Source organism: Electrona antarctica (assembly GCF_951216825.1).
Source record: "Electrona antarctica genome assembly, chromosome: 10".
Classification (NCBI taxonomy): domain Eukaryota; kingdom Metazoa; phylum Chordata; class Actinopteri; order Myctophiformes; family Myctophidae; genus Electrona; species Electrona antarctica.
In genome coordinates, this window is record NC_136791.1 from 53,871,574 (window position 1) to 53,899,032 (window position 27,459).

The 27,459-nt window shown below is 45.5% G+C and overlaps 2 protein-coding genes and 1 long non-coding RNA gene across 5 annotated transcripts in view; 1 reads left to right on the forward strand and 2 right to left on the reverse strand.

Annotated features, from left to right (window-relative positions):
• The window catches only part of LOC306931318 (uncharacterized protein), a 49,603-nt gene that overhangs the window by 18,151 nt on the left and 3,993 nt on the right, over positions 1-27,459 (reverse strand). The window lies entirely within an intron of this gene.
• Positions 2,521-17,516, forward strand: LOC306931323. Its single transcript, XR_013791005.1, has 3 exons — positions 2,521-2,646; positions 3,344-3,482; positions 17,424-17,516. It is a non-coding gene; the product is annotated as an uncharacterized lncRNA (long non-coding RNA).
• Positions 13,021-26,259, reverse strand: LOC306931320 (very-long-chain (3R)-3-hydroxyacyl-CoA dehydratase 4-like). 2 transcript variants are annotated; one of them, XM_079512671.1, is made up of 7 exons: positions 25,924-26,259; positions 23,591-23,697; positions 22,398-22,525; positions 20,415-20,527; positions 18,263-18,369; positions 14,233-14,373; positions 13,021-13,427 (listed from the first exon to the last, which is right to left on the reverse strand). In XM_079512671.1, the coding sequence occupies exons 2-7, from the start codon at positions 23,619-23,621 to the stop codon at positions 13,345-13,347; spliced, it is 603 nt and encodes a 200-aa protein (XP_079368797.1). In that variant the 5' UTR covers positions 23,622-23,697; positions 25,924-26,259; the 3' UTR covers positions 13,021-13,344. The 2 variants fall into 2 exon arrangements, with proteins under 2 accessions (XP_079368797.1, XP_079368796.1); XM_079512670.1 differs by lacking the exon at positions 25,924-26,259 and adding an exon at positions 25,611-25,669.

A 27,459-nucleotide genomic window follows, 5' to 3' on the forward strand; every position in this document is an offset into this window, starting at 1 on the left:
CCCTTCATTTGCATAAACCAATCCCACAAAGTAGCCGAAACATGCCCTTCATTTGCATACCACTCCCCTTCATTTGCATACCACGCACCTTCATTTGCATGCCACGCCCCTTCATTTGCATAAACCAATCCCCTTCATTTGCATGCCACGCCCCTTCATTTGCATACCACGCACCTCATTTGCATACCACTCCCCTTCATTTGCATGCCACGCCCCTTCATTTGCATAAACCAATCCCGCAAAGTAGCGGAAACATGCCCTTCATTTGCATACCACTCCCCTTCATTTGCATACCACTCCCCTTCATTTGCATACCACGCACCTTCATTTGCATACCACGCACCTTCATTTGCATAAACTAATCCCACAAAGTAGCCGGAGCCACTCCCCTTCATTTGCATACCACGCACCTCATTTGCATACCACTCCCCTTCATTTGCATACCACGCCCCTTCATTTGCATAAACCAATCCCGCAAAGTAGCTGAAACATGCCCTTCATTTGCATACCACTCCCCTTCATTTGCATACCACGCACCTTAATTTGCATGCCACGCCCCTTCATTTGCATAAACCAATCCCCTTCATTTGCATGCCACGCCCCTTCATTTGCATACCACGCACCTCATTTGCATACCACTCCCCTTCATTTGCATGCCACGCCCCTTCATTTGCATAAACCAATCCCGCAAAGTAGCGGAAACATGCCCTTCATTTGCATACCACTCCCCTTCATTTGCATACCACTCCCCTTCATTTGCATACCACGCACCTTCATTTGCATGCCACGTCCCTTCATTTGCATAAACCAATCCCCTTCATTTGCATAAACCAATCCCGCAAAGTAGCCGAAACATGCCCTTCATTTGCATACCACTCCCCTTCATTTGCATACCACGCACCTTAATTTGCATAAGCAAATCCCACAAAGTAGCCGAAACATGCCCTTCATTTGCGTACCACGCACCTTCATTTGCATGCCACGCCCCTTCATTTGCATAAACCACTCCCACAAAGTAGGCGGGGTGACACCCACTAATTTACATAAGCGACACCCACTAATTTGCATATACCACACCCACAAAGTAGCCGAAACCACGCCCATCAAATTTGCATAACCCACACCCACAAAGTAGCCGGAACCACGCCCTTCATTAGCATAAACTGCTCCCACAAAGTAAGTTAGCGAGAAAAGTCGCGAAATTCGACAGAACAAATCCGAGACCATTACCGCAACCGGGACGCGGCCCCGATCGCAGCCGTATAGGGTTTGGGCCAAACGGACATACGGTCGCGACAGTAGCCCTGCACGAAAGCCTCGAAATTTGCGACTTTGACGCGAAAGTCGCAGAACAAATCCGAGACCATCACCGCGGCCGGGTCGCGGCCCCGATCGCAGCCGTATAGGTTTCGGGCCAAACGGACATACGGCCGCGGCGGTAGCCTTGAACGAACGCCTACAAATTGCCGACTTTGACGCGCGACAACGCGCCAACGATAAAACATCACGGTCCGACGTTCGGATATGTCGGAGAGCCAGCCGAGACGAACGGTTAGGTGTCTCGGACGTACGCCTCCGACAGTCGTACAAAACGTCCTTCACTTTGGCTCTGTGCATGCAGACACGTCATAGACCCATAGACTCTAACAGCGTCCTGGCTGAAAAAGTGAAACGAGACCGTGCCTCTTAGAAAGGTCGCCCGAGGACGTTCTATAGATCCTTTGCAAACGGCGTGGAGAGCCCAGACCGACGCCATTGGATTCTGCATTTTCTAAATATGAATAAAATGTCTAGTTTGTGAAGAATAACATTAATGAACATGTTGTGTTTTGTGTTTTGTCTGTTCATTCAAAAAGAGAGGAGAGGAGAGGAGGGGAGAGGCATATGGCTTCATGAAATGAAATCTATATTTACCCAGGGTATCTGGGCTAAGCTCAAGAACTTGTTTCCAGCCAGGCCCTGCTCATAGAACACATTTCATCGTAGTGGTTGATGCCTTGTTCAAGGGCATTTCAGCGGTGGTAATTTTAACGTGTCGGACGGCTGATTCGAACTGGGAACCTTCCGGTATCTAGACCGCGCCGCTATCCGTTCGGCCACCGCTGCCACATACATGTGGATGGGCTGTGGCGCTGTTCTGAATTCCACTGGCAGATAACGGTCTTTTCTTTGATTCGTTTCTCTGACTTCCTATGTAAGTGCTGCTATTAAAATGCTTACTTTAAAAAGACTAAAATAGCTAAAATACAACAATTCATGGTCATAAGTTCATAAAGCATAATTCATAATAATGTCATGATACAATAATAAATATGTGGTTCATAATTGATTTCATATGAGGTTAAAAATGTAAACATGATGTGATGATAACTTTCTGAGGCAGAACCAAGTTCCCTGTCTGTCAGTAGCAACACTGGACCATGATTGATTGACTGATTGATGCATGATTGCCTGGCATTGCACACAGGTGGTACAAACATTTCTCTCACTCATTCAGACTCTGGTCTGCACAAGGAAGCACACTCGCAGCAGAGTAGTGTGTTTGAACTGTTTAAAGTTATTAAACACGGTCAAAAGGACATTCAAAGGACTGTATGAAACTCAAGAAGCATCAAGAACCTCTTTACACAACAAGCGGCCAACGAGGTATTATTATTTGAGAGTTATCTTTGTTGTGTTGTATTGTGGTGTTTTGACGGACACGTTCACCTGCGCATCGCGCAAATCTACATGTTTTGTATTTCTTTGTTTGATCAATATTATGTATTGCGACGTAATTTGTTGATTGTTTATGTGTTTATTATTTTGTGTGAACATAGTTCTCACGGCATGGAACAGCAGAGGGATGAGAAGAATGCCCAATAAATGCCCGTTTATAAAGAACCGACCTGTGTCGTCAATGTTGTGAGAAGAGCTACATCCTACGTGTGTGTTTCGTGTCGTGTCATTCATCATCACTTTGTTTACTTTACTTTATCACAGCTAACAGTCACATCAAGGTCTGTGAAATAGTTAGTAATGAATGAATAGCTGACTCTGTCGCGATTTTGGCTTTTATGGTGAATGTTTTACAACTATATGAACTTCAACTTTGGCCAGTAGTTGTACAAAGCCATGGGTCTGAATGTAAACAAAGTATATGCTGCTTTATAAGACAACGTTTTATTTTTATATTGAGTGGTGGTGTGATTTGCATGTTATGTAATGAGTCCGAGTTTGTATTGTGCTAAACCAGTCACCAGTAGCATGGATAAGAAGCTAACTATGCTAATCGGAATTAGCATTAAGCTAACTGCATCCACTATAATGTTACACATTATATTAATGTGCTCTGTGTGTTCAGCCATGGCCAGGACGTCGAGGCACGACCGAGAGATGGCGCTGGACGCCAAGAGACGTCTGTGTGTGAGTTCAGATCCCGTGGAGAGGCTGAGGCTGCAGTGCCTGGCCCGAGGGTCGTCTGGCATCAATGGCCTGGGCAGGTGAGTGTGTGTGCGCGTGCGTGTGTGTGCGCGCGTGCCTCCCTCAGGCACAGCAGAGGCGTACATACAGACAGTTGGACCGTGAGGTGACGTGGCAGCCCTCCTCCTCCTCCTCGCCATCACCCAGGAAGCCTTGGAGGTGTCGGCCGGTGTTGCTGGGCTCTATAACATATGAAAATCAGACCGCAAGGCCTTACCGTTGTGGCGTTCTACAGAAGCAAAGGTTTTAAATAGCAGACCTACAAGCTCGTAGCGCGCCACTCGGTGTAGTGGAACGTTCGCGCGCGCCATGTCGACTAGAAAGGTCGCCCGAGGACGTACTACAGTTCCACGCGTGCGTCTCGTGGAGCTCTATAACATATCCGTAAATCAGACCGGAAGGCCTTACCGTTGTGGCGTTCTACAGAAGCAAAGGTTTTAAATAGCAGATCTACAAGCTCGTAGCGCGCCACTCGGTGTAGTGGAACGTTCGCGCGCGCCATGTCGACTAGAAAGGTCGCCCGAGGACGTACTACAGTTCCACGCGTGCGTCTCGTGGAGCTCTATAACATATCCGTAAATCAGACCGGAAGGCCTTACCGTTGTGGCGTTCTACAGAAGCAAAGGTTTTAAATAGCAGACCTAAAAGCTCGTAGCGCGCCACTCGGTGTAGTGGAACGTTCGCGCGCGCCATGTCGACTAGAAAGGTCGCCCGAGGACGTACTACAGTTCCACGCGTGCGTCTCGTGGAGCTCTATAACATATCCGTAAATCAGACCGGAAGGCCTTACCGTTGTGGCGTTCTACAGAAGCAAAGGTTTTAAATAGCAGATCTACAAGCTCGTAGCGCGCCACTCGGTGTAGTGGAACGTTCGCGCGCGCCATGTCGACTAGAAAGGTCGCCCGAGGACGTACTACAGTTCCACGCGTGCGTCTCGTGGAGCTCTATAACATATCCGTAAATCAGACCGGAAGGCCTTACCGTTGTGGCGTTCTACAGAAGCAAAGGTTTTAAATAGCAGACCTACAAGCTCGTAGCGCGCCACTCGGTGTAGTGGAACGTTCGCGCGCGCCATGTCGACTAGAAAGGTCGCCCGAGGACGTACTACAGTTCCACGCGTGCGTCTCGTGGAGCTCTATAACATATCCGTAAATCAGACCGGTAGGCCTTACCGTTGTGGCGTTCTACAGAAGCAAAGGTTTTAAATAGCAGATCTACAAGCTCGTAGCGCGCCACTCGGTGTAGTGGAACGTTCGCGCGCGCCATGTCGACTAGAAAGGTCGCCCGAGGACGTACTACAGTTCCACGCGTGCGTCTCGTGGAGCTCTATAACATATCCGTAAATCAGACCGGAAGGCCTTACCGTTGTGGCGTTCTACAGAAGCAAAGGTTTTAAATAGCAGACCTACAAGCTCGTAGCGCGCCACTCGGTGTAGTGGAACGTTCGCGCGCGCCATGTCGACTAGAAAGGTCGCCCGAGGACGTACTACAGTTCCACGCGTGCGTCTCGTGGAGCTCTATAACATATCCGTAAATCAGACCGGAAGGCCTTACCGTTGTGGCGTTCTACAGAAGCAAAGGTTTTAAATAGCAGACCTACAAGCTCGTAGCGCGCCACTCGGTGTAGTGGAACGTTCGCGCGCGCCATGTCGACTAGAAAGGTCGCCCGAGGACGTACTACAGTTCCACGCGTGCGTCTCGTGGAGCTCTATAACATATCCGTAAATCAGACCGGAAGGCCTTACCGTTGTGGCGTTCTACAGAAGCAAAGGTTTTAAATAGCAGATCTACAAGCTCGTAGCGCGCCACTCGGTGTAGTGGAACGTTCGCGCGCGCCATGTCGACTAGAAAGGTCGCCCGAGGACGTACTACAGTTCCACGCGTGCGTCTCGTGGAGCTCTATAACATATCCGTAAATCAGACCGGAAGGCCTTACCGTTGTGGCGTTCTACAGAAGCAAAGGTTTTAAATAGCAGACCTACAAGCTCGTAGCGCGCCACTCGGTGTAGTGGAACGTTCGCGCGCGCCATGTCGACTAGAAAGGTCGCCCGAGGACGTACTACAGTTCCACGCGTGCGTCTCGTGGAGCTCTATAACATATCCGTAAATCAGACCGGAAGGCCTTACCGTTGTGGCGTTCTACAGAAGCAAAGGTTTTAAATAGCAGATCTACAAGCTCGTAGCGCGCCACTCGGTGTAGTGGAACGTTCGCGCGCGCCATGTCGACTAGAAAGGTCGCCCGAGGACGTACTACAGTTCCACGCGTGCGTCTCGTGGAGCTCTATAACATATCCGTAAATCAGACCGGAAGGCCTTACCGTTGTGGCGTTCTACAGAAGCAAAGGTTTTAAATAGCAGACCTACAAGCTCGTAGCGCGCCACTCGGTGTAGTGGAACGTTCGCGCGCGCCATGTCGACTAGAAAGGTCGCCCGAGGACGTACTACAGTTCCACGCGTGCGTCTCGTGGAGCTCTATAACATATCCGTAAATCAGACCGGAAGGCCTTACCGTTGTGGCGTTCTACAGAAGCAAAGGTTTTAAATAGCAGATCTACAAGCTCGTAGCGCGCCACTCGGTGTAGTGGAACGTTCGCGCGCGCCATGTCGACTAGAAAGGTCGCCCGAGGACGTACTACAGTTCCACGCGTGCGTCTCGTGGAGCTCTATAACATATCCGTAAATCAGACCGGAAGGCCTTACCGTTGTGGCGTTCTACAGAAGCAAAGGTTTTAAATAGCAGATCTACAAGCTCGTAGCGCGCCACTCGGTGTAGTGGAACGTTCGCGCACGCCATGTCGACTAGAAAGGTCGCCCGAGGACGTACTACAGTTCCACGCGTGCGTCTCGTGGAGCTCTATAACATATCCATAAATCAGACCGGAAGGCCTTACCGTTGTGGCGTTCTACAGAAGCAAAGGTTTTAAATAGCAGATCTACAAGCTCGTAGCGCGCCACTCGGTGTAGTGGAACGTTCGCGCACGCCATGTCGACTAGAAAGGTCGCCCGAGGACGTACTACAGTTCCACGCGTGCGTCTCGTGGAGCTCTATAACATATCCGTAAATCAGACCGGAAGGCCTTACCGTTGTGGCGTTCTACAGAAGCAAAGGTTTTAAATAGCAGATCTACAAGCTCGTAGCGCGCCACTCGGTGTAGTGGAACGTTCGCGCGCGCCATGTCGACTAGAAAGGTCGCCCGAGGACGTACTACAGTTCCACGCGTGCGTCTCGTGGAGCTCTATAACATATCCGTAAATCAGACCGGAAGGCCTTACCGTTGTGGCGTTCTACAGAAGCAAAGGTTTTAAATAGCAGATCTACAAGCTCGTAGCGCGCCACTCGGTGTAGTGGAACGTTCGCGCGCGCCATGTCGACTAGAAAGGTCGCCCGAGGACGTACTACAGTTCCACGCGTGCGTCTCGTGGAGCTCTATAACATATCCGTAAATCAGACCGGAAGGCCTTACCGTTGTGGCGTTCTACAGAAGCAAAGGTTTTAAATAGCAGATCTACAAGCTCGTAGCGCGCCACTCGGTGTAGTGGAACGTTCGCGCACGCCATGTCGACTAGAAAGGTCGCCCGAGGACGTACTACAGTTCCACGCGTGCGTCTCGTGGAGCTCTATAACATATCCATAAATCAGACCGGAAGGCCTTACCGTTGTGGCGTTCTACAGAAGCAAAGGTTTTAAATAGCAGATCTACAAGCTCGTAGCGCGCCACTCGGTGTAGTGGAACGTTCGCGCACGCCATGTCGACTAGAAAGGTCGCCCGAGGACGTACTACAGTTCCACGCGTGCGTCTCGTGGAGCTCTATAACATATCCGTAAATCAGACCGGAAGGCCTTACCGTTGTGGCGTTCTACAGAAGCAAAGGTTTTAAATAGCAGATCTACAAGCTCGTAGCGCGCCACTCGGTGTAGTGGAACGTTCGCGCGCGCCATGTCGACTAGAAAGGTCGCCCGAGGACGTACTACAGTTCCACGCGTGCGTCTCGTGGAGCTCTATAACATATCCGTAAATCAGACCGGAAGGCCTTACCGTTGTGGCGTTCTACAGAAGCAAAGGTTTTAAATAGCAGATCTACAAGCTCGTAGCGCGCCACTCGGTGTAGTGGAACGTTCGCGCGCGCCATGTCGACTAGAAAGGTCGCCCGAGGACGTACTACAGTTCCACGCGTGCGTCTCGTGGAGCTCTATAACATATCCGTAAATCAGACCGGAAGGCCTTACCGTTGTGGCGTTCTACAGAAGCAAAGGTTTTAAATAGCAGATCTACAAGCTCGTAGCGCGCCACTCGGTGTAGTGGAACGTTCGCGCACGCCATGTCGACTAGAAAGGTCGCCCGAGGACGTACTACAGTTCCACGCGTGCGTCTCGTGGAGCTCTATAACATATCCATAAATCAGACCGGAAGGCCTTACCGTTGTGGCGTTCTACAGAAGCAAAGGTTTTAAATAGCAGATCTACAAGCTCGTAGCGCGCCACTCGGTGTAGTGGAACGTTCGCGCACGCCATGTCGACTAGAAAGGTCGCCCGAGGACGTACTACAGTTCCACGCGTGCGTCTCGTGGAGCTCTATAACATATCCGTAAATCAGACCGGAAGGCCTTACCGTTGTGGCGTTCTACAGAAGCAAAGGTTTTAAATAGCAGATCTACAAGCTCGTAGCGCGCCACTCGGTGTAGTGGAACGTTCGCGCGCGCCATGTCGACTAGAAAGGTCGCCCGAGGACGTACTACAGTTCCACGCGTGCGTCTCGTGGAGCTCTATAACATATCCGTAAATCAGACCGGAAGGCCTTACCGTTGTGGCGTTCTACAGAAGCAAAGGTTTTAAATAGCAGATCTACAAGCTCGTAGCGCGCCACTCGGTGTAGTGGAACGTTCGCGCGCGCCATGTCGACTAGAAAGGTCGCCCGAGGACGTACTACAGTTCCACGCGTGCGTCTCGTGGAGCTCTATAACATATCCGTAAATCAGACCGGAAGGCCTTACCGTTGTGGCGTTCTACAGAAGCAAAGGTTTTAAATAGCAGATCTACAAGCTCGTAGCGCGCCACTCGGTGTAGTGGAACGTTCGCGCACGCCATGTCGACTAGAAAGGTCGCCCGAGGACGTACTACAGTTCCACGCGTGCGTCTCGTGGAGCTCTATAACATATCCATAAATCAGACCGGAAGGCCTTACCGTTGTGGCGTTCTACAGAAGCAAAGGTTTTAAATAGCAGATCTACAAGCTCGTAGCGCGCCACTCGGTGTAGTGGAACGTTCGCGCACGCCATGTCGACTAGAAAGGTCGCCCGAGGACGTACTACAGTTCCACGCGTGCGTCTCGTGGAGCTCTATAACATATCCGTAAATCAGACCGGAAGGCCTTACCGTTGTGGCGTTCTACAGAAGCAAAGGTTTTAAATAGCAGATCTACAAGCTCGTAGCGCGCCACTCGGTGTAGTGGAACGTTCGCGCGCGCCATGTCGACTAGAAAGGTCGCCCGAGGACGTACTACAGTTCCACGCGTGCGTCTCGTGGAGCTCTATAACATATCCGTAAATCAGACCGGAAGGCCTTACCGTTGTGGCGTTCTACAGAAGCAAAGGTTTTAAATAGCAGATCTACAAGCTCGTAGCGCGCCACTCGGTGTAGTGGAACCTTCGCGCACGCCATGTCGACTAGAAAGGTCGCCCGAGGACGTACTACAGTTCCACGCGTGCGTCTCGTGGAGCTCTATAACATATCCGTAAATCAGACCGGAAGGCCTTACCGTTGTGGCGTTCTACAGAAGCAAAGGTTTTAAATAGCAGATCTACAAGCTCGTAGCGCGCCACCGTAGATCTAAATTATAACATAATATTTAAAACACCAAAAGGGGTTCCCCACCCCAAAATGGATTAAAGCAACCCACTGAGCAATTTTCTAAATGATGGGGTAAAAATTGTCTAAAAATGAAAGTTTTTTTTAATTTTTACCCCAGTTTTTAGACATTTTCTTTTACCATTTAGACGTCTATTAGACTACAAAAAGGCTCAGTGGGAAACGTGAAACACGTTTCACTTTGAATATCGGATAAGAACGTTTTACTTAAATCTAATGAAAATCTAAATGTATTGAATGCATTGGTAAAATATAGTACTTTGGGATTTTCACAAGTGAAAATGTGTAGACTTGTATAGTATGCAACAGATGAACATGGACGTGTTCTAATCAGGCAGGCGAGACATCACATCACCTGTCATTCATTGGGTAGAAAACTATTGTTAACCATTATCAATTAGATTCAACCTTTTGTGCTGTCAAAACCCCTAATTGGTGTCAATCACTGCTCATGAGTCAGCAGCTGGTGGTGCTGATTTGGGAGGAGAGGCACAGAAAACAGGTAGTTTGTTCAGTATGAAAAGCAGCAGTGGTGAACACTAGAGAGGAAAGAACAATAGGAGAACAATAAGAAACAGGGCCGGATCTACCATATGGGCACTTTGGGCACGTGCCCAGGGGCCCTTGGGCACCAGGGGCCCCTAAAAAAAATATATATACATTTTTTTTCCTTTTTTTTTTTTAGCTCCACAGAACATTTCCCTGCTAATCCGAATGAAATAAATGGTGTCTAAAAAGATTAGTGTTTTATTGTTGGTGAGAAGGGCAGCTGAAAAGTGCAATTGTGTGTAAAGCAGCAACAATGCGCTAGATTGGCTGTCACTCTGGGGGGGGTAGGCGACCGGAAATAGGCCAATATAACGGCATAAAACTGCCCCAAAACGGCTCCAAAACAGCAAAAATGTTGCGCACGCGTGAAGGGGGGCCATTCGAGCTTCAGTGCCCAGGGGCCCTCAGAGGTGTTAATCCGGCCCTGGGTATACCCCTCAAAAACATCTAAATAGTGGAAATAGTAGATCTACAAGCTAAAGCATGAGCTCAGTCCAGGGCTCTCCCCAGGTTGGCAGAGGGAGAGTATCGCCCAGGGTTACGGCTTAGACATTGGCACCGGGTTACATTGGGTTACAAATATTGTGGGATAAAAATAATTAGAGAGAATACCCCTAGGGTAGGTACCCTAGTCCAGGGGTGACCACACTTTTATGACGTGAGAGCTACTTTCAAAATGATTTACCAGTAAGTTATGTCACAGTCACAGATGACTTGTATGAAATGTATAAAATAGGGCTGAAGCGGTTAATATATGTTTTGCAATAATAATTAAAAGTAACTAACTAGTCATTGTAGTTGAATATAAGTACAATATTTGCCTCTGAGATGTGGAGTAGAAGTAACAGTGTATATAGAAAAGTGGAAATTAAAAAAAAAAAAAACATTTTACAGTAGGCTACTTGAGCAAAATGTACTTTCCACCACTGGTCCTGACTCCTGACAGACACACACACACACACACACACACACACACACACACACACACACACACACACACACACACAGGTTTTGTTGCTTGCTTTGTAATATGGTGCTGGTCTGGGGCAGAGCGGGAGCGGCTGGTTTGTTCCGACTTTGAAACAAGCCACACTGCTAGCAGGTATTATCTGATGTTTGATTTATATGTATATATTTATAAATATAACTATATGTTATGTATTAATATAACTGAACACTAAAACTAAACAATTAGTTTTAGTGTATTAGTATGACACCAAATGATTAAACATGTCAATGTTGTTTTACAACTGAGGAGGAAACAAACATTGTTCCAAAATCAGGGGTTCTCAACCCGTGGATCGCGACCCCTCGGGGGTCGCCAAATTATTTTGGGGGGGTCCCCAAATTATTTTCAAAGAAATATTTTTTTCCCAACGATATGGCTGGAAAATGGAAATTAATTGTTTACATGGTACACATAGTACATGCATACACCTCCCTAATGATTATATCTGGTTTCAGTATTTATTTATGGTGTATTGTCTCCATTATTAAGGTTATTGTAGCAGTCAATTTATATTGTTAAACTTTAAACCACACTCTCTGACTGACTGTCTTATGTGTAGCGTTTGTAAATCTTATGATCGCAACTAAATAAACTTTAAACCGACTGACTGATAGGGTTTACAGTAAATCTTATGATCACAACTAGCCTAATTAACTTTAAACCACACTCGCTGATGTGATGTGTAGGGTTTGTAAATCCAACCCTATAGACTGCATGCCTAATCTGAAAATATAATTCATTCATAATAAGTTATTTTGATTGATGATGTTTGTAGTTTTCTAACACCCTCCATACTTCTCCATAAATGTACACAAAGCAATGGTTAACCCATTTTGACCTGAGATCAGATTCTCAAAATGTCTTCTACATCCTGACAGTTTTCTGAAAAAGCTATGTTTCTATGCCAGTCGTTCTTCGATTTTTCAAAAATAGCAGACCTACAAGCTCGCTGTCTGCTATTGTCAGATTTTTTTTACATTTGAAAACTTGAAATGAGACATTCTGCATAATGATAATTTTCTACTTTTGGTACTTTAAGTACATTTTGATACCAATACTTTTGTACTTTTTTTTGTACTCAAGTACATTTAGAATTCCAGACTTTTACTATAGACCTTTACTGCAGTATTGATTATTGGCCCTCACATCTAGAGTTTGGGCCACTACGCGGCCCTCACACCTACGTCGTGACCAGATGTCAATGTTTTAGTTTTAGTATTTGAGTATGTCTGTGTCTTGAGCCGAATGTCAAACTCCCCCCAAAAATGTACATCATACATTCTTCAACATACTGTCACAACAACTAAATACAGTTTTAACTAGAAAAAGTGCCCTTCTGGGCACAGGTCTCCACCAGGAGGATAGGACTGTGTGAGATGTTTGGCAAAATGTTTAGGATTAATATAAACATGTTTTTGAGGCATTTTGTTCCAAAAATGTGTTTTGCAAAAATCAACCTGTTGGTGGCGCTATAACAGGCCAATGTGAAAAGGGTGGGATATATTCCTCAGCCTAGTAAGAAAATGTGTGAAAGATTTCACGTAAATTGCATGCTGCGTTCATGATTTGAGGCTTTTGTTCAAAACGGGGCAATCTTGCAAACTGTGAAAGCTAATTATAGCCAATTAGGATGGAATATGAAATATCGGACAGATCCGACTTGAGCACATGACCATAGAGATACTGTGTAACGATTTGTGAGATTTTTGGACAGAATCTGGAGGAGTAATATCAAAAAATGTGTTTTACAAAAGTCGGCCTCCTGGTGGCGCTATAAAAGGCAGATGCGGAAAATGCAGGTCAAAGGTTTGTCCTTGGCCTCTAGGGAGTGTGCATGCAACGTTTCTCGCAGATCGGTGCAGTTTTAGGTAAAACATGTGAAAAGCTGCCTCATGGTGGCGCTATAACAGGCCGTTCTGGAAAATGTGGGGCAGAGGTTCATCGTTGGCATCCAGGGAGTGTGTGTGCAAAGTTTGGCATCGACCGGGTTAACGGTGCCGGAGATTAGCTGGTAACGGACGGAAGGACGGACGGACGGAAGGACGGACGGACACACGGACGGAGTGCAAAACATACTCTCTCCCCATGCCTTCGGCCTGGTGGAGACAATAACGGTCTACCAGGGGCAAGGCAATGGTTTTTGTTTAGTATATTTCAACTACAAGGCAATTCAATGTGCTTTACACAGAACACCAAGAAAAGGAAACACAATTATACAATGACATTAGGATGCATGTAACAAAATAAGTACAAAATTGCAACATATGCACATATTTGGATATGGGAGTCGGTGGCCAAAGCCGCCAATGGCAAAGTTCAAGCACCACTGATATGGCAACATAGGTTTTTCTGAAAATTGATTTAGAAGACATTTGTACTGTAGAATAGGCCTCCGGTCTTTATGGGTAAAAGATAGATTCCAGCGTCAGAGTGTTGAGAGGATGTCCACCATTACATGTCACTTCCTTTTATGCTTCTTGTTCCACTTGTCCAACTGCTGTCTGCGTTCCTTCAGCAGCTGCCACACTGTGACACCAGCACCTGAGAAGACAGCGACGACAAGTAAAGGCCTATTCATAGTCTGGTTTTTCGGTGCTGAGGTGACCACCGCTCCGGTGGTGAGGTGACCACCGGAGCTGAAATAACGTTGAGCGGTGGTGAGTAAAAACAGAGAGAAGGGCTGGAGCGGTGGCGGTGGTTTGCTCTTCACCGCGGCTCGTGACGTCATGTTGTAGTTCGGTGGTCACCTAACCACCGAAAATCCAGACTATGTATGATCCTTTAGTTAAACATCTCTGTATGTACTTGTGCTCGTGACAAAACGTTCCGTCATATAAGCTTTATTATTGATATCAAACCGGATCCGTGGTTTTGACAAAACGCCCGACGTTCGGAGGTCTTTTCTGATTGCCCGGTGATCCAGATTGGAACATTGACGCTTTATAGAGCAAGGATGGCCTCATTTTAGCTCGCTAGCATTGACGCTAACTATTTAGCATCTAAAATGGATCACACTAAAACAAAGTAGATCCGGGTCGCCAGTTCAAGCGTTGGCATTTGCGTCCACCAGGTGGCAGTGATACGGTTAAGTGTATGCTTGTTTTCTCCCTCTCCACCTGATGGAGAGGTAATAAATCTAGGCTCTTTATAGAACAACAGTTCCCTCTTTGTCACGTGTTTCCAGTTCAAATTTGCTGCTGATCCAATCAAACAAAGCTAGAGAAAATACATGTAAAACTTAACCCTACACAAGGGGTTAAGTTAAGTGTGTGTGTGTGTGTGTGTGTGTGTGTGTGTGTGCGCGCGTGCGTGTCAGTGTGTGCATGAGTCAGTGTGCGTGTCTCACCAACGGCGAGGATGGGTAGGTACATCTTCAGCAGCATGTGCAGGTCGAAGCCAGGGGACTCGGGCTGCAGGTTCAGCTGGGTGTATGTGCTACTGTTGCTGGACGACTCCAGGTAGGGCAGCGCCTGGTACACCGTGATTCCTGGACGCCACGTCACACACAATGTCAGCACAGCAGTTAGGATGTGACAAAATGTCTACTGCTACGTATAGTCTTGCGTATAGCCAGACAACTATTCCACAATCTCCGAATGCTATATGGAGTCTGGAACTACACTACACCGGAATCCAAGTAAGGAAGCTAGCTGCCATTTTAAAATAGGCTATCTTTACATTTTTATTGTGTCGTTTCCTTTTCTGCTAAGCAACAAGCTATATCAGGGGTGGGCCCCCACCTTCACTTAATGTGGCCCTCAGGTTAATGTCAGAATACTGATATAATATTGGTTTCAGCTGTTACTATTCCACAACATGCAAACATGACCCGCTGTTATTACTTCAGTCTAAATTAGTAGCTCATTGCTTCAACACAAGTATAATTAAAGGCATTTTAAATGACATAAAAATGTTAATTTTAGCACAAATTCAAGATTTCAATTCGAATATAGCAAAAATAGCCGATCTACAAGCTCAAAACGTGTCGCAGCGCGACGTGTTTTGAGCTTGTAGATCGTCAAAGTTGCCCAGCCCCGAGCTATATATTTTGTGTGTGTGTGTGTGGGGGGGGTCATCCCCCAGTTCAAATATGATTATTTTAGGGGTCCCCGGTTCAAATATGTTTTTTTTGGGGGGGGGGGGGGGGGGGGGGGGGGGGGGTCATTTGCAGTGGTGGAAAGTAACTAAGAAGATTTGGAGAAGAAGTACTGTATTTAACCCATTTTGACCTGAGATCAGATTCTAAAAATGTCTTCTACATCCTGACAGTTTTATGAAAAAGCTATGTATGTCAGTCGTTCTTCGATTTTTCAAAAAAAGCAGACCTACAAGCTCGTAGCGCACCACTCGGTGGCGCGTTACAATTGAATTACTTTTTTGGCCAAATTGTCAAATATTACGTGAGAAAGAGTGTGATAATAGCCCATCTACAAGCTTATATTTCCAATGTGCATCTGTAGGTGCGGTTCCATTAAGCCTTTGCGAAAAAAGGAAGCGTATGTTCATTAAGTCGAAAAAAGAAAAGCGAATTGTCGGTGTTTGCATTAAACTGATAAAATGCGCATATGCAATAAGTTCATGAAATGTGCAGTAGGTTGCACTGTTTTGCCAGTAAAGTGAGGCTCATGTAAAGTAGTCCTAATCGATGTTCACACCATTGATTTGATGCGCTGTATGTATGCTGTATGCTGTATGTATCTCAGTTTAACGGACGGGACCCCATATACTGCGCTGTAATCTGATCCCTGGTCAGCGGCTGACCGACCGTCTGCTGCTTTCACAGTATTGACGACACCTACAGTCAAAGAACGTACAAAGAACGATTTGTTGTGTAATGCTTGTCTTAATATATTCGGGGCACACATGTCCTATATGTCACGGGACTCAATTGGAGCATACTGGTCGTTTATACTGTAAATTGATTGATTGCAGCTGCAAACAGTTGTGAATAACTTGTTTCATCGGCTATATAGCCTATAGCCTACACGTTTAGGTTGCTTATCTTATGCAATGAATATAAATATTAAATAAATAAGAATAGATGAAGCATATGCATGGATCGAAATCGAATAGCCTGCAGGGAGTAGGGACCCAGGCAGCTAGGTTATATAAAAGTTTAGTCTACTACACTACTCGTAGTCCACGTGTGTGTGTGTGTGTGTGTGTGTGTGTGTGTGTGTGTGTGTGTGTGTGTGTGTGTGCATGTGTGTGTGTGTGTGTCTTGCATCCATACAGTAGCGATCCAGATATCAAAATGATCGGAGCGCCCCGATCAACTCGGGAGGATTCAGACTTCATATGGGATCTTTGAACACGCTACACAATTATTAATCGGACGGGTCGGTATAGTAGTAAATTGGGACCTTATATGTATCCACAACATCACTCCGACACTCCCTCTCCCTCTCTGTCCACCATCCCATGCACCGTTCACTCCACTGCCTCCCGAGTCCCCATCGTTGTTTTATTTTATTTTCCAACTGTTCAAAAGCGATATAATGCGAGTTCAATGCTTTCTAATTAAAAACCTTTTCCGCAAGTGTTTCCATACACTATTTGCGCATTTCCCTTTTTTCGAAAAAGCCTAAATCCGCAACCTCCAAGCGAAAAAGTGTTTTTGCGAAAAATGGAGACTTATTCGCATGTTGATGTGTTTCCATCCAGGAGATTTTGCGCAAGAGCCTTAATGCGCAAAGAAACGGCTTTATGGAAACGCACCTTGTGGAACAGAGTCAAACTTCACTTGAAGAAAAATAGGGCTTCCAGGATGAACAACACAGCAAAACTAAACACAACACAGCTCTCACAGTATAATCCAAGTGCACTCTATCCAGTCATATCTATCTGCACTTCCAAAACAAACGCATTTTTCACTGAAACTTTGGATAACTTGGATAAACGACGTTTTGTGCACAAATGCTGAGTGCGTAGGCTCGCTCCTACCTTAGTGCATGATCCTATTTATCCTAAGTGTGTTAACCCATTCTGGGCGGGAACCCCTTTTGGTGTTTTAACTAAGCATTTTGTTATACTTTAGCTATTGAAAAATAGCAGATCTACAAGCTCATCGCGCGCCACCGAGTGGCGCGCTACGAGCTTGTAGGTCTGCTATTTTTGAAAACTCAAATTTCGAATATATATTCTTTCACAGCGAACGTTTTTAGGTCAAATCTTTGCTTCTGGGCTCCTGGAACTACATTTTTTCAGATGAGGGTCAGCGGCGTTTGACGTTTGAGTGAAAATGTGTGTTTTCTAGTTTAGCAGTAGTACATTTTTTAAACGTTTTTTTTTTTGTGGCTTTCACCTTTTATTTTATATATTTTATGGAGGGACAGACAGTAGGCTGACAGGAAATGGGGAGAGAGATGGGGGAAGACATGCAGTAAAGGCCGTCGGGATCGGGAGTCGAACCCGCGGCACACTGCCAGACTGGGTGCCTGGACCACTGAGCCATGGCCCAGGCCAGTAGTAGTACATTTTGCCATTGTTTTGCTGCCGTTAAATCCTGTTCTAATCCTATATCATTTGATTCATCAGGCATTTCTCGTAGTTTTTGGATCATCCATTCGCCGTGAAGGAAGGAAGGCGAGAAAAACTAAAACATCTCCGTGAATCCCAAGGCTTCACAGGGTGAGTAATTGACAATGAAAAAGTAATGATGGGGTAAAAGTATTGCTTTAACCCATTTTGGGCGGGAACCCCTTTTGGTGTTTTAAACATGTTATAATTTAGCTATTGAAAAATAGCAGATCTACAAGCTCATAGGTCTGCTATTTTTGAAAAGTCGTGAGAATGTGGCGCAAATCTTTGAATATATATTTCAGAGCAAACATTTTTAACTAAAATATTCGCTTCTGGGGGGGTCCCTGGAACTACATATTTTGAGATGGGGGTCCGTGGCCCAATAGAGATAATTCTGAGGGTCCTTGACATGAAAAAGGTTGAGCACCACTGACATAGAAACATGGGTTTTTCAGAAAAAAAGTTAGGATTTAGAAGCCTTTTTTTAATCGACCTCAGTCCAAAATGGGTTAAATGAATATGCAGTCAATTAATTCCCTGCCTGGCGCATGCACGCGCAGTCTAACGGCGCATGCATTCGCAGTCTAACGGCGCATGCATTCGCAGTCTAACGGCGCATGCATTCGCAGTCTAACGGCGCATGCATTCGCAGTCTAACGGCGCATGCATTCGCAGTCTAACGGCACATGCATTCGCAGTCTAACGGCGCATGCATTCGCAGTCTAACGGCGCATGCATGCGCAGTCTAACGGCGCATGCATTCGCAGTCTAACGGCGCATGCATTCGCAGTCTAACGGCGCATGCATGCGCAGTCTAACGGCGCATGCATGCGCAGTCTAACGGCGCGTCATACCTTCTGTAATGACGGAGACGACGTAGAGAGGGATCCACAGAGTGTAGCGAGCCCACAGCAGGCCAAAGGAGGGCATTTTCATCACGCAGAGGAGTTGGTGAGGATACCTGAACACAGGGGGCAACACACTCCATACATTACATACTTTTACGATACTTTGGAAAGAAATATTATGAACTAAAATGCAGTGCTTCCCCTATATGCATGCAACAGTGGCAGCCCACCACTGTTACTGGTGGTGGGGGGGGGGCTTCATTTCGATCTCCCGACTGAATAATTGTGTCCTAATGTGTGATTTGTGCAACGGTGTCACCGGCGTCGTTTCCTAAGCGAACCCCCTCTTTGCAGCCATTGGTTGCCGTTTCTTGGTTGGACAAAAATCCTCTCTCCATCCACTACTACCGTTTCTTCGTATTGATATTCTGTGGTATTCAATTCTTATTCTAAACTTGGTGTCAGTCAAAAGGAACGTCTCAGGTGCAGGCTAGTGACTGATTGGGCATGACCAAAACAATTCAGGATGGTAAAAGAGTCTTTTACCATAACTTGTTTTGGTCACGTGTCTTTTAAAAAGAGTCATCATAGTAAAGTGACATACACGATTGTCATACGCATACGCAGTTGAAATACATCAGAAAGATGACTACTCTTAATATGTCTTTTACCATCCCGACTTGTTTTGGTCACGTGAGAAAATGTCTACAGCTGTACTGCATTCCATGTGATCGCGTTGATTGTTTTTGTGGGTTGCGTATAAAGATTGGCGTTCCAGCGTGTTCGCTTTAGTGTGAAGAAGAGCCCTGTGTGCTCCAAACGTCACGCAGATCATTCTGGTACGATAAAAGAATCATCTGACACATACTCGCATTGAAGCGCTCGGTGTAAAAGCATCTGTCGCTTTGGAGCGTTCGGTGTGCGGAGCGTTTCATTTTGTTCTTTCCTGTTCGTTGCTCAGCAAACTTAAGGGTTGGGGATGTGCATGTTGTTGCTCTCTTTTCATATTGCTTTCATTGGCTCGTTTAACCCATTTTGACCTGAGATCAGATTCTAAAAATGTCTTCTACATCCTGACAGTTTTCTGAAAAAGCTATGTTTCTATGTCAGTCGTTCTTCGATTTTTCAAAAAATAGCAGACCTACAAGCTCGTAGCGCGCCACTCGGTGGCGCGCTATGAGCTTGTAGATCTGCTATTTTTCAATAGCTAAAGCATAACATAATGCTAACACCAAAAGGGGTTCCCGACTTCCTGCCCAGAATGGATTAAGCCTATCTACTAAAATAGCCTGTCTACAAGCTCTCAAGCACTACAGAGCTTGTAGATCGGCTATTTTCACTGTGCAACATGCTGACTTCTATGGAATTCAAATGACTGAAATCTGTCGTGGCGACTGTAATCCATGTCGGGCCATTGATGGTCCACTGTCCATTTAGAAAAACACTGACTTCAGCTTTATGTTCACATCACTAAATGTTGACCAATGGACAGAATTGATTTTCCCTCGCTCATTTTCTCTGAAACCACGACGCTGTCCGTGGTTTTGACCAAACATCCGATGTTCGGATCCTATGTGTGAATTTTCACCGCATCGTGATCGCCATGTTACAGTTTCTGGCGAAAGATAAACATTGTGAGCTAATGCTCACTATTAGCCGTTTCTTCCTCTCTCAGTCTGCAAGGCCGGGAGACCAGACGTAAAATGAGTAGTAATCCAGTCATTTCCAAGCTAACTACCTACCTCCAATGACCACTAGGCGGCAGTAGGGCATTAAGCAACTAGTCGACCAGTTTACTAGTCGACTAGTAAATCCACTAGTCGACCTTGCTGGTACTAGTCGACTAGTTGATAAGAAAAAGAAAAAAAAAAGTTCCTTTTTTTTTTTTTTTTTTTTTTTTTTTACCGATTTTGTAGGCCTCAATATCAGGTAGATTATAGTTATAGTCACCAATGTACACAGTTTTTTAATGTACAAATATGTATTTCCAAAAAAAAAAAAAAAAACGTTTTTTTTTTTTTAAACATAAAAGGTGGTTTAACAACTAGTCGACTAGTCGACTAGTAAACTAGGCAACTAGTCAACTAGTAAAAATGAATGCCCTAGGCGGCAGTCAAAGTGGATCGTGGACCACAGCAGTAAGGAGTTGGGTACACACCTCAACAGGTCGAGGATGTTCCACAGCATGAACTGGACACACACAATTGGACTGCTCTGCAGGTCTTCTAGGCCGATGATCACCAGGAACAGCAACAGGTTCCTCTCCACCACCTGCGTGGTGGAAAAGACAACACCGTATTCATTAACCCATTTTGGGGGCGGGAACCCCTTTGTGTTTTAAACATTATATTTTAGCTATTGAAAAATAGCAGATCTACAAGCTCATAGCGTGGCACCGAGTGCCGCGCTTACGAGCTTGTAGGTCTGCTATTTTTGAAAAATCGTGAAAATGTGCCTCAAATCTTTGAATATATATTCTTTCAGAGTTTCAGTTTTAAACTCAAATCTTTGCTTCTGGGGGGGGTGTCCCTGGAACAACATATTTTCAGATGGGGGGGTCGGCGGCATATTACATATAATTTTTGGGATCCTTGACATGAAATATTGAGAACCACTGAGAAAAAAATACATTTTAAAAAAGTTTTTTTTTTAAATTTCGACATCAGGCCTAAATGGGTTAAGTAAAAACATTTAGTACTTTTTCCACCACTGCTGTATCACACTTGGACCAGGCTTTAAAGACTGTCTCTTAAGGAGGACAGGGTATAGACCATACACACTTGGACCAGGCTTTAAAGACTGTCTCTTAAGGAGGACAGGGTATAGACCATACACACTTGGACCAGGCTTTAAAGACTGTCTCTTAAGGAGGACAGGGTATAGACCATACACACTTGGACAAGGCTTTAAAGACTGTCTCTTAAGGAGGACAGGGTATAGACCATACACACTTGGACCAGGCTTTAAAGACTGTCTCTTAAGGAGGACAGGGTATAGACCATACACACTTGGACCAGGCTTTAAAGACTGTCTCTTAAGGAGGACAGGGTATAGACCATACACACTTGGACCAGGCTTTAAAGACTGTCTCTTAAGGAGGACAGGGTATAGACCATACACACTTGGACCAGGCTTTAAAGACTGTCTCTTAAGGAGGACAGGGTATAGACCATACACACTTGGACCAGGCTTTAAAGACTGTCTCTTAAGGAGGACAGGGTATAGACCATACACACTTGGACCAGGCTTTAAAGACTGTCTCTTAAGGAGGACAGGGTATAGACCATACACACTTGGACCAGGCTTTAAAGACTGTCTCTTAAGGAGGACAGGGTATAGACCATACACACTTGGACCAGGCTTTAAAGACTGTCTCTTAAGGAGGACAGGGTATAGACCATACACACTTGGACCAGGCTTTAAAGACTGTCTCTTAAGGAGGACAGGGTATAGACCATACACACTTGGACCAGGCTTTAAAGACTGTCTCTTAAGGAGGACAGGGTATAGACCATACACACTTGGACCAGGCTTTAAAGACTGTCTCTTAAGGAGGACAGGGTATAGACCATACACACTTGGACCAGGCTTTAAAGACTGTCTCTTAAGGAGGACAGGGTATAGACCATACACACTTGGACCAGGCTTTAAAGACTGTCTCTTAAGGAGGACAGGGTATAGACCATACACACTTGGACCAGGCTTTAAAGACTGTCTCTTAAGGAGGACAGGGTATAGACCATACACACTTGGACCAGGCTTTAAAGACTGTCTCTTAAGGAGGACAGGGTATAGACCATACACACTTGGACCAGGCTTTAAAGACTGTCTCTTAAGGAGGACAGGGTATAGACCATACACACTTGGACCAGGCTTTAAAGACTGTCTCTTAAGGAGGACAGGGTATAGACCATACACACTTGGACCAGGCTTTAAAGACTGTCTCTTAAGGAGGACAGGGTATAGACCATACACACTTGGACCAGGCTTTAAAGACTGTCTCTTAAGGAGGGCAGGGTATAGACCATACACACTTGGACCAGGCTTTAAAGACTGTCTCTTAAGGAGGACAGGGTATAGACCATACACACTTGGACCAGGCTCTTAAGGAGGACAGGGTTTTACACAGATCAATACACACTTGGACCAGGCGAGGTATGAGCCTGCTCTGCTCGATCTCGTCAGCGATGTGGAACAGCTCCAGCACGGACAGCATCTGGCAGAGAGTCATCACCACCCCGACGGCATAGAAGGTGTCTGCCAACGCGCCTGCAAAACAACGACAACAACAACATGAATGAACCAGGAACACGGCCTGCGTGCCCGAAACGCGTTTGTTTCTCTAGACTGCTCGTGATGAAATAAAGAAACTCAAACTTTATTAAGAGAGTCGCGAATACAAGCGGCCAAAATGAGTTTTCTTTCGACGGGTGGCTGGCATCTCCCTTAGAGATAGGGTGAGAAGTTCAGTCACACGAGAGAGACTCTGAGTAGAACCGCTGCTCCTTCGCCTGGAAAGGAGCCAGCTGAGGTGGTTCGGGCATCTGGTTAGGATGCCTCTCGGGCGCCTCCCTAGGGAGGTCCTCGACGCACGTCCCACTGGGAGGAGACCCCGGGGCAGACCAAGGCGCAGTTGGAGGAAACACATCGACTCACTGGCCTTGGAATGTCTCGGAATCCCCCAGGAGGAAGTCACTAATGTTGCTCTGGAGAGGGAAGTCTGGAGCACTCTGGTGGAGCTGTTGCCCCCGCGACCCGACTACGGATAAGCGGTTGAAGATGGATGGATATTCCCCTTTTTCCATTGATCTTCAAGAATCTGCACCCATCAGCTACAGAGACTCAACTTGACTCCCTGAGTAGAGAGCGCCTTCACCTATGACGGTTTTGTTGTTCTGAACCAGGAACACTACATGTCTGTAAAGCTCTCAATAGTCTCGCACCTAACTACCTCCATGACTACCTGCATAGTCCCAAACCTTCCTACCTCCATTGACTGCCTGCCTAGATATGTCCCTGACTGCCTGTCTAGATATGTCCCAAACCTTCCTACCTCTATGACTGCCTGTCTAGATATGTCCCAAACCTTCCTACCTCTGACTGCCTGCCTAGATATGTCCCTGACTGCCTGTCTAGATATGTCCCAGACCTTCCTACCTCTGACTGCCTGCCTAGATATGTCCCTGACTGCCTGTCTAGATATGTCCCAAACCTTCCTACCTCTATGACTGCCTGTCTAGATATGTCCCAAACCTTCCTACCTCTATGACTGCCTGTCTAGATACAGATTCCCCCGAAATACCAGTAAGTGTGTCCCAAGGAAGAATGTCTCACCTCGACCAAAGGAGAGGATCCTGGCGGTCATGTTTGCCAGCAGCCATGTGTGTCCACAGAACTGGAACAGGTTGTATGTGAACGAGTACGCACACCCGATGCTGAGCCTGTAGTGTGGAGACAAACAAACAATGCGTGGATTAAAGCTAAATGAAATGTCACCGCTGGAATAAAATGCCAAAATGTGCCATTTGTGAAACGGTGCGAAAGGCCCCACCCACACTAGCACCGTTTTGCTAAACAATCAACACAATAGAGGGTATGTGCATGCATAAAGTGATAGGACTTTTCTGTTTGGATGTATGGACCGTCAACGCCAGAAAGTAGTTTTTTTTGCCACTAACAGTTAGGCGTTCTTCATAACTTCCGGGTATGATGATGTCACGCGCATACCCTCTACAGGTATATGTAAAATGATGATGTTTTAGTAATATTGTTTCTGCTGTTCTACATACTGCTGTGTGTGTGTGTGTGTGTGTGTGTGTGTGTGTGTGTGTGTGTGTGTGGCTGGTAAAAAAATGTCATTTTGGGCTCGTTTCCTTTCTTTATATGTTGATTTCCTGTTTTTTATAGAAGTGTATATTTGTACGTCGTTCTGATGAATTGAAAAAGGTGGACCCTGTTGTAAATAAGTGTAATGCTTAATCATGGATGGTCCACAGAGTAACCGTTTTTGTATTGACTTGTGCTTTCGTCTGAAATGTACCCATTCTTCATACTGTGAAATAAAAACATTCAATGAATCAAATGCTCTAAATCGTAAAAAATAATAACCGAAAATAGCCTGTCTACAAGCTCTCAATGCATGACGCATTGAGAGCTTGTAGATCGGCTATTCTCGCTGCACTACATGCTTCCTTAGGATACATGCTGGCGTCTATGGAATCCAAATGACTGCAATCAGTCGTGGCGACTGACGACTTTAAACCATGCATACACAGTTAGGCATGTAACGATATATCATGAATCGAAAATCGATTAAAAACTGGTAACAATTTACATCACGATAAAATCGCAATTTGAATCATGGTGCAAACAGAGGGCGCGTAAAAAAGAGAAGAAAATACAGGATCTTTGTAATATAATTGATTTTTTTTTTTAAGTAATTTGCTACTGTATTGAAAAGAGTATAAGAGAAGAACATTAAAAGAGAAAGGAAATACTGGATATGTCTAAGAGAAATAATGATAAGATAAATGATAAGATAGTTCATTATTATTATTAATATACTAGTCCATACCAAATCCCTACCCCTCTATCTCTCTCATCATGCATGATTCACATCACAATCACATTACCCTCCAACTAATTAATTGGAACACCACGCCCTGACCTATGGCCAAACATTCCTTGTGCATCGGGAAATGTTGCAACCCGTAATGTTTTGCTGTGGTCACTGCACGGTCACAAGTAAAGCCCGCAGCGCTCAGAACATGTACGAATGCAAATTATAAAGGTGCTTATCCGCTTGCCCTACATGTTAAGAAGACGAGCGGCGTGTTTGCGCAATGTATTAGTCCATAGTTGTCTATAAAGAAGTGCTTTAATCTCGACTGTGGTCGAACGCAATTTCCCCCCTTGTTTACTTCCCGTTTACATTGAGCGTAATTCCGGCTTTCACCGGATGCACTAACGCCCATTGAGAACTGGATCCCGACAGAATATCGGTCACAGACGGGATTTAAACACTTCTATATTGAGAACTACGGACTAATACATTATACAAGCACCCCGTAGGCCTCTCTGACGTTTGGGGCAACAGGGTAAGCATCTTATATTTTTGCAGTTTGTACATGTTCGGAGCTAAAGGACGCTGGTGTCCCCGCAGTGACCACAGGGGCGAGAGCGCTAACATCTCTCGTAGATATGAACATGTCAAAATCGATCAAATTCATCTACGAGACGAGTCTTTATTTTCCCGACATGTCATGAAGTTTTGAACTCATTGTTGTTGTAAACAACTTATTAGCTTAAGCTATCATCGAGGTACTAAACAGTACACATATTTTCCAAGACTTACCTACTCATTTTTGTTATTATTATTTCAGAGCGAAATCACCACAAAAAGCTGCAAAAAAAACGTTGTTTTCCGTTCCTTCCTTTAATCACAGCATCGTGTTAACTTCTAGAAAGAAGAAGTCCTGCTCCAGCTCCACATCATCTGACTGAGCGAAACAAGTAAATGTTTGACTTATAGTTTGTGAGCAGTGAACGATGCATCACACACACAGCAAACGGACAGTTAGTGGGTCGGCTGAGCTGGCCTGGGCGCTTTTACCAAGGTGTTGGGCGATTTGAACGCTAGTGCTACCGTGGCATGACCGTGTCATTACCTGATGAGTGATAAGAGAAGTTTATGTTGTTTTTCAGACAGCTATTAGGCTTGTTGTGCTGCTGCTAAGTAATAACACGACGTTCACTTCATTCATCATTGCACTTATCCATCTCATAGATCCATCTGCGTACTAACGTTATCACCAGTGTTGGCAGATTTTGAGAGAGAAACAAGCAACCAATCTACGCTATTTTCAAAGAAATCCTTGTATGGTGAAAGAGGGGTGGACGGGTGTGGAGTGGTCCCTGGTAGTGGTAAAGTCTGCAGATTATTTGGTGGTCATTGGCTTGAAAACGTTTGAGAAAACTGGTTTAAACAACATTATGAAGCCCAAATAAACAACCATAGAAACAAGCAAAGCCCCAGAAAATGAAGCCCAATATCGCTTATAATAAGCGGACATGGCAACAGTGGTTTTCGTAGCAGTTTAGCCCAATCCCATAGCCTGTGGGTACACCGTAACCATGACAACAGCCTTTTGAACCACCAGCTCTTAGGCCCTCATTTATCAACCGTGCGTACGCCAAAATATGGGTGTACGCCGAAATTACCGCAATTTTCGGCATTTACGATTTGCGCCAAAGATTGAAAATGATCTTGTGCCAAGACAAAACTCACGTCTGGTCGGGAGCTGTCGTACGCTTTGTCCTCACCTGTTTTTCTGTCGTAGAACAGCGGAGCAGCATTGTTTGACCAGCTGAGAGGCTGTCACAGGAATCGAAACATATGTATTCACTCCTAAAATGTAAAAAATGTAATGTAATGTAAAAAAGAAAAAAAAAAGTAAAGGAATACATCAACGATGTGTCTTTGTGTCATATGAAATTAGTAGGAGATTTCCAACTTTACAAGCAAGCAATTAAAATCGCGCATTTAAAAACAATGTTGCAAGTTAGATGCGTAAGCCATTTAAACAGTGTTTTGCATGATGAGCACATAGGCCTACATGCGAGGATTTGGGCTGTCTGTGCTGAAATATTTCCATGACGGGACGTTGGAGAGTATAGTGCACTGTGCAGTGCTGCAGCGCGGAGAGTCCCAACATGTGTAGCCTACTGTAGCCTAATCTACAGCAGGCCGATGTCTTTCTGGAGTTACAGTATGTGCAATCTCCTCCTCGTTTAATAAACCCGACGCGTCGCTCGAATGCCAAATGTGCCGTGCCAGCGCAAGTGGGAACGCATCGGAGATAGGCTAAGCCAGCCTGCAGCCCACCACCAGCACTGTCCAGTGCCACATGAGGCTACGGTTTTGGCTGCAATATTCATATAATTGACAGTTGACAGCGAGGCAATTTAAATAAACTGTCGGACGTGTATGGTCAATTGGTCACGGTGTCACGGACGGACCACAGTGATAGAGAGACAGACAAAACAGCAGCGTGTGTGCGCGCCTATTGGTTATATAATTCATGGTTCACAGGTTCAGGTTTTCGTTCACTAATATATCTTGTTGTATATTAAATGAATAAAGACTTTAATAATTTAATATACAACTAACAACACAGTGACAGTTGCTTGCAAATTGCGATATG

Bases quoted from the DNA above. Each gene is read 5' to 3' on its own strand.
- LOC306931320 (XM_079512670.1), bottom strand. The intron at 14,374-18,262 runs GTATGACGCGCC...CGTGGCGTCCAG, and splicing joins CGTCTCCGTCATTACAGAAG to GAATCACGGTGTACCAGGCG. The intron at 13,428-14,232 runs GTGAGACACGCA...CTGTCTTCTCAG, and splicing joins CCTACCCATCCTCGCCGTTG to GTGCTGGTGTCACAGTGTGG.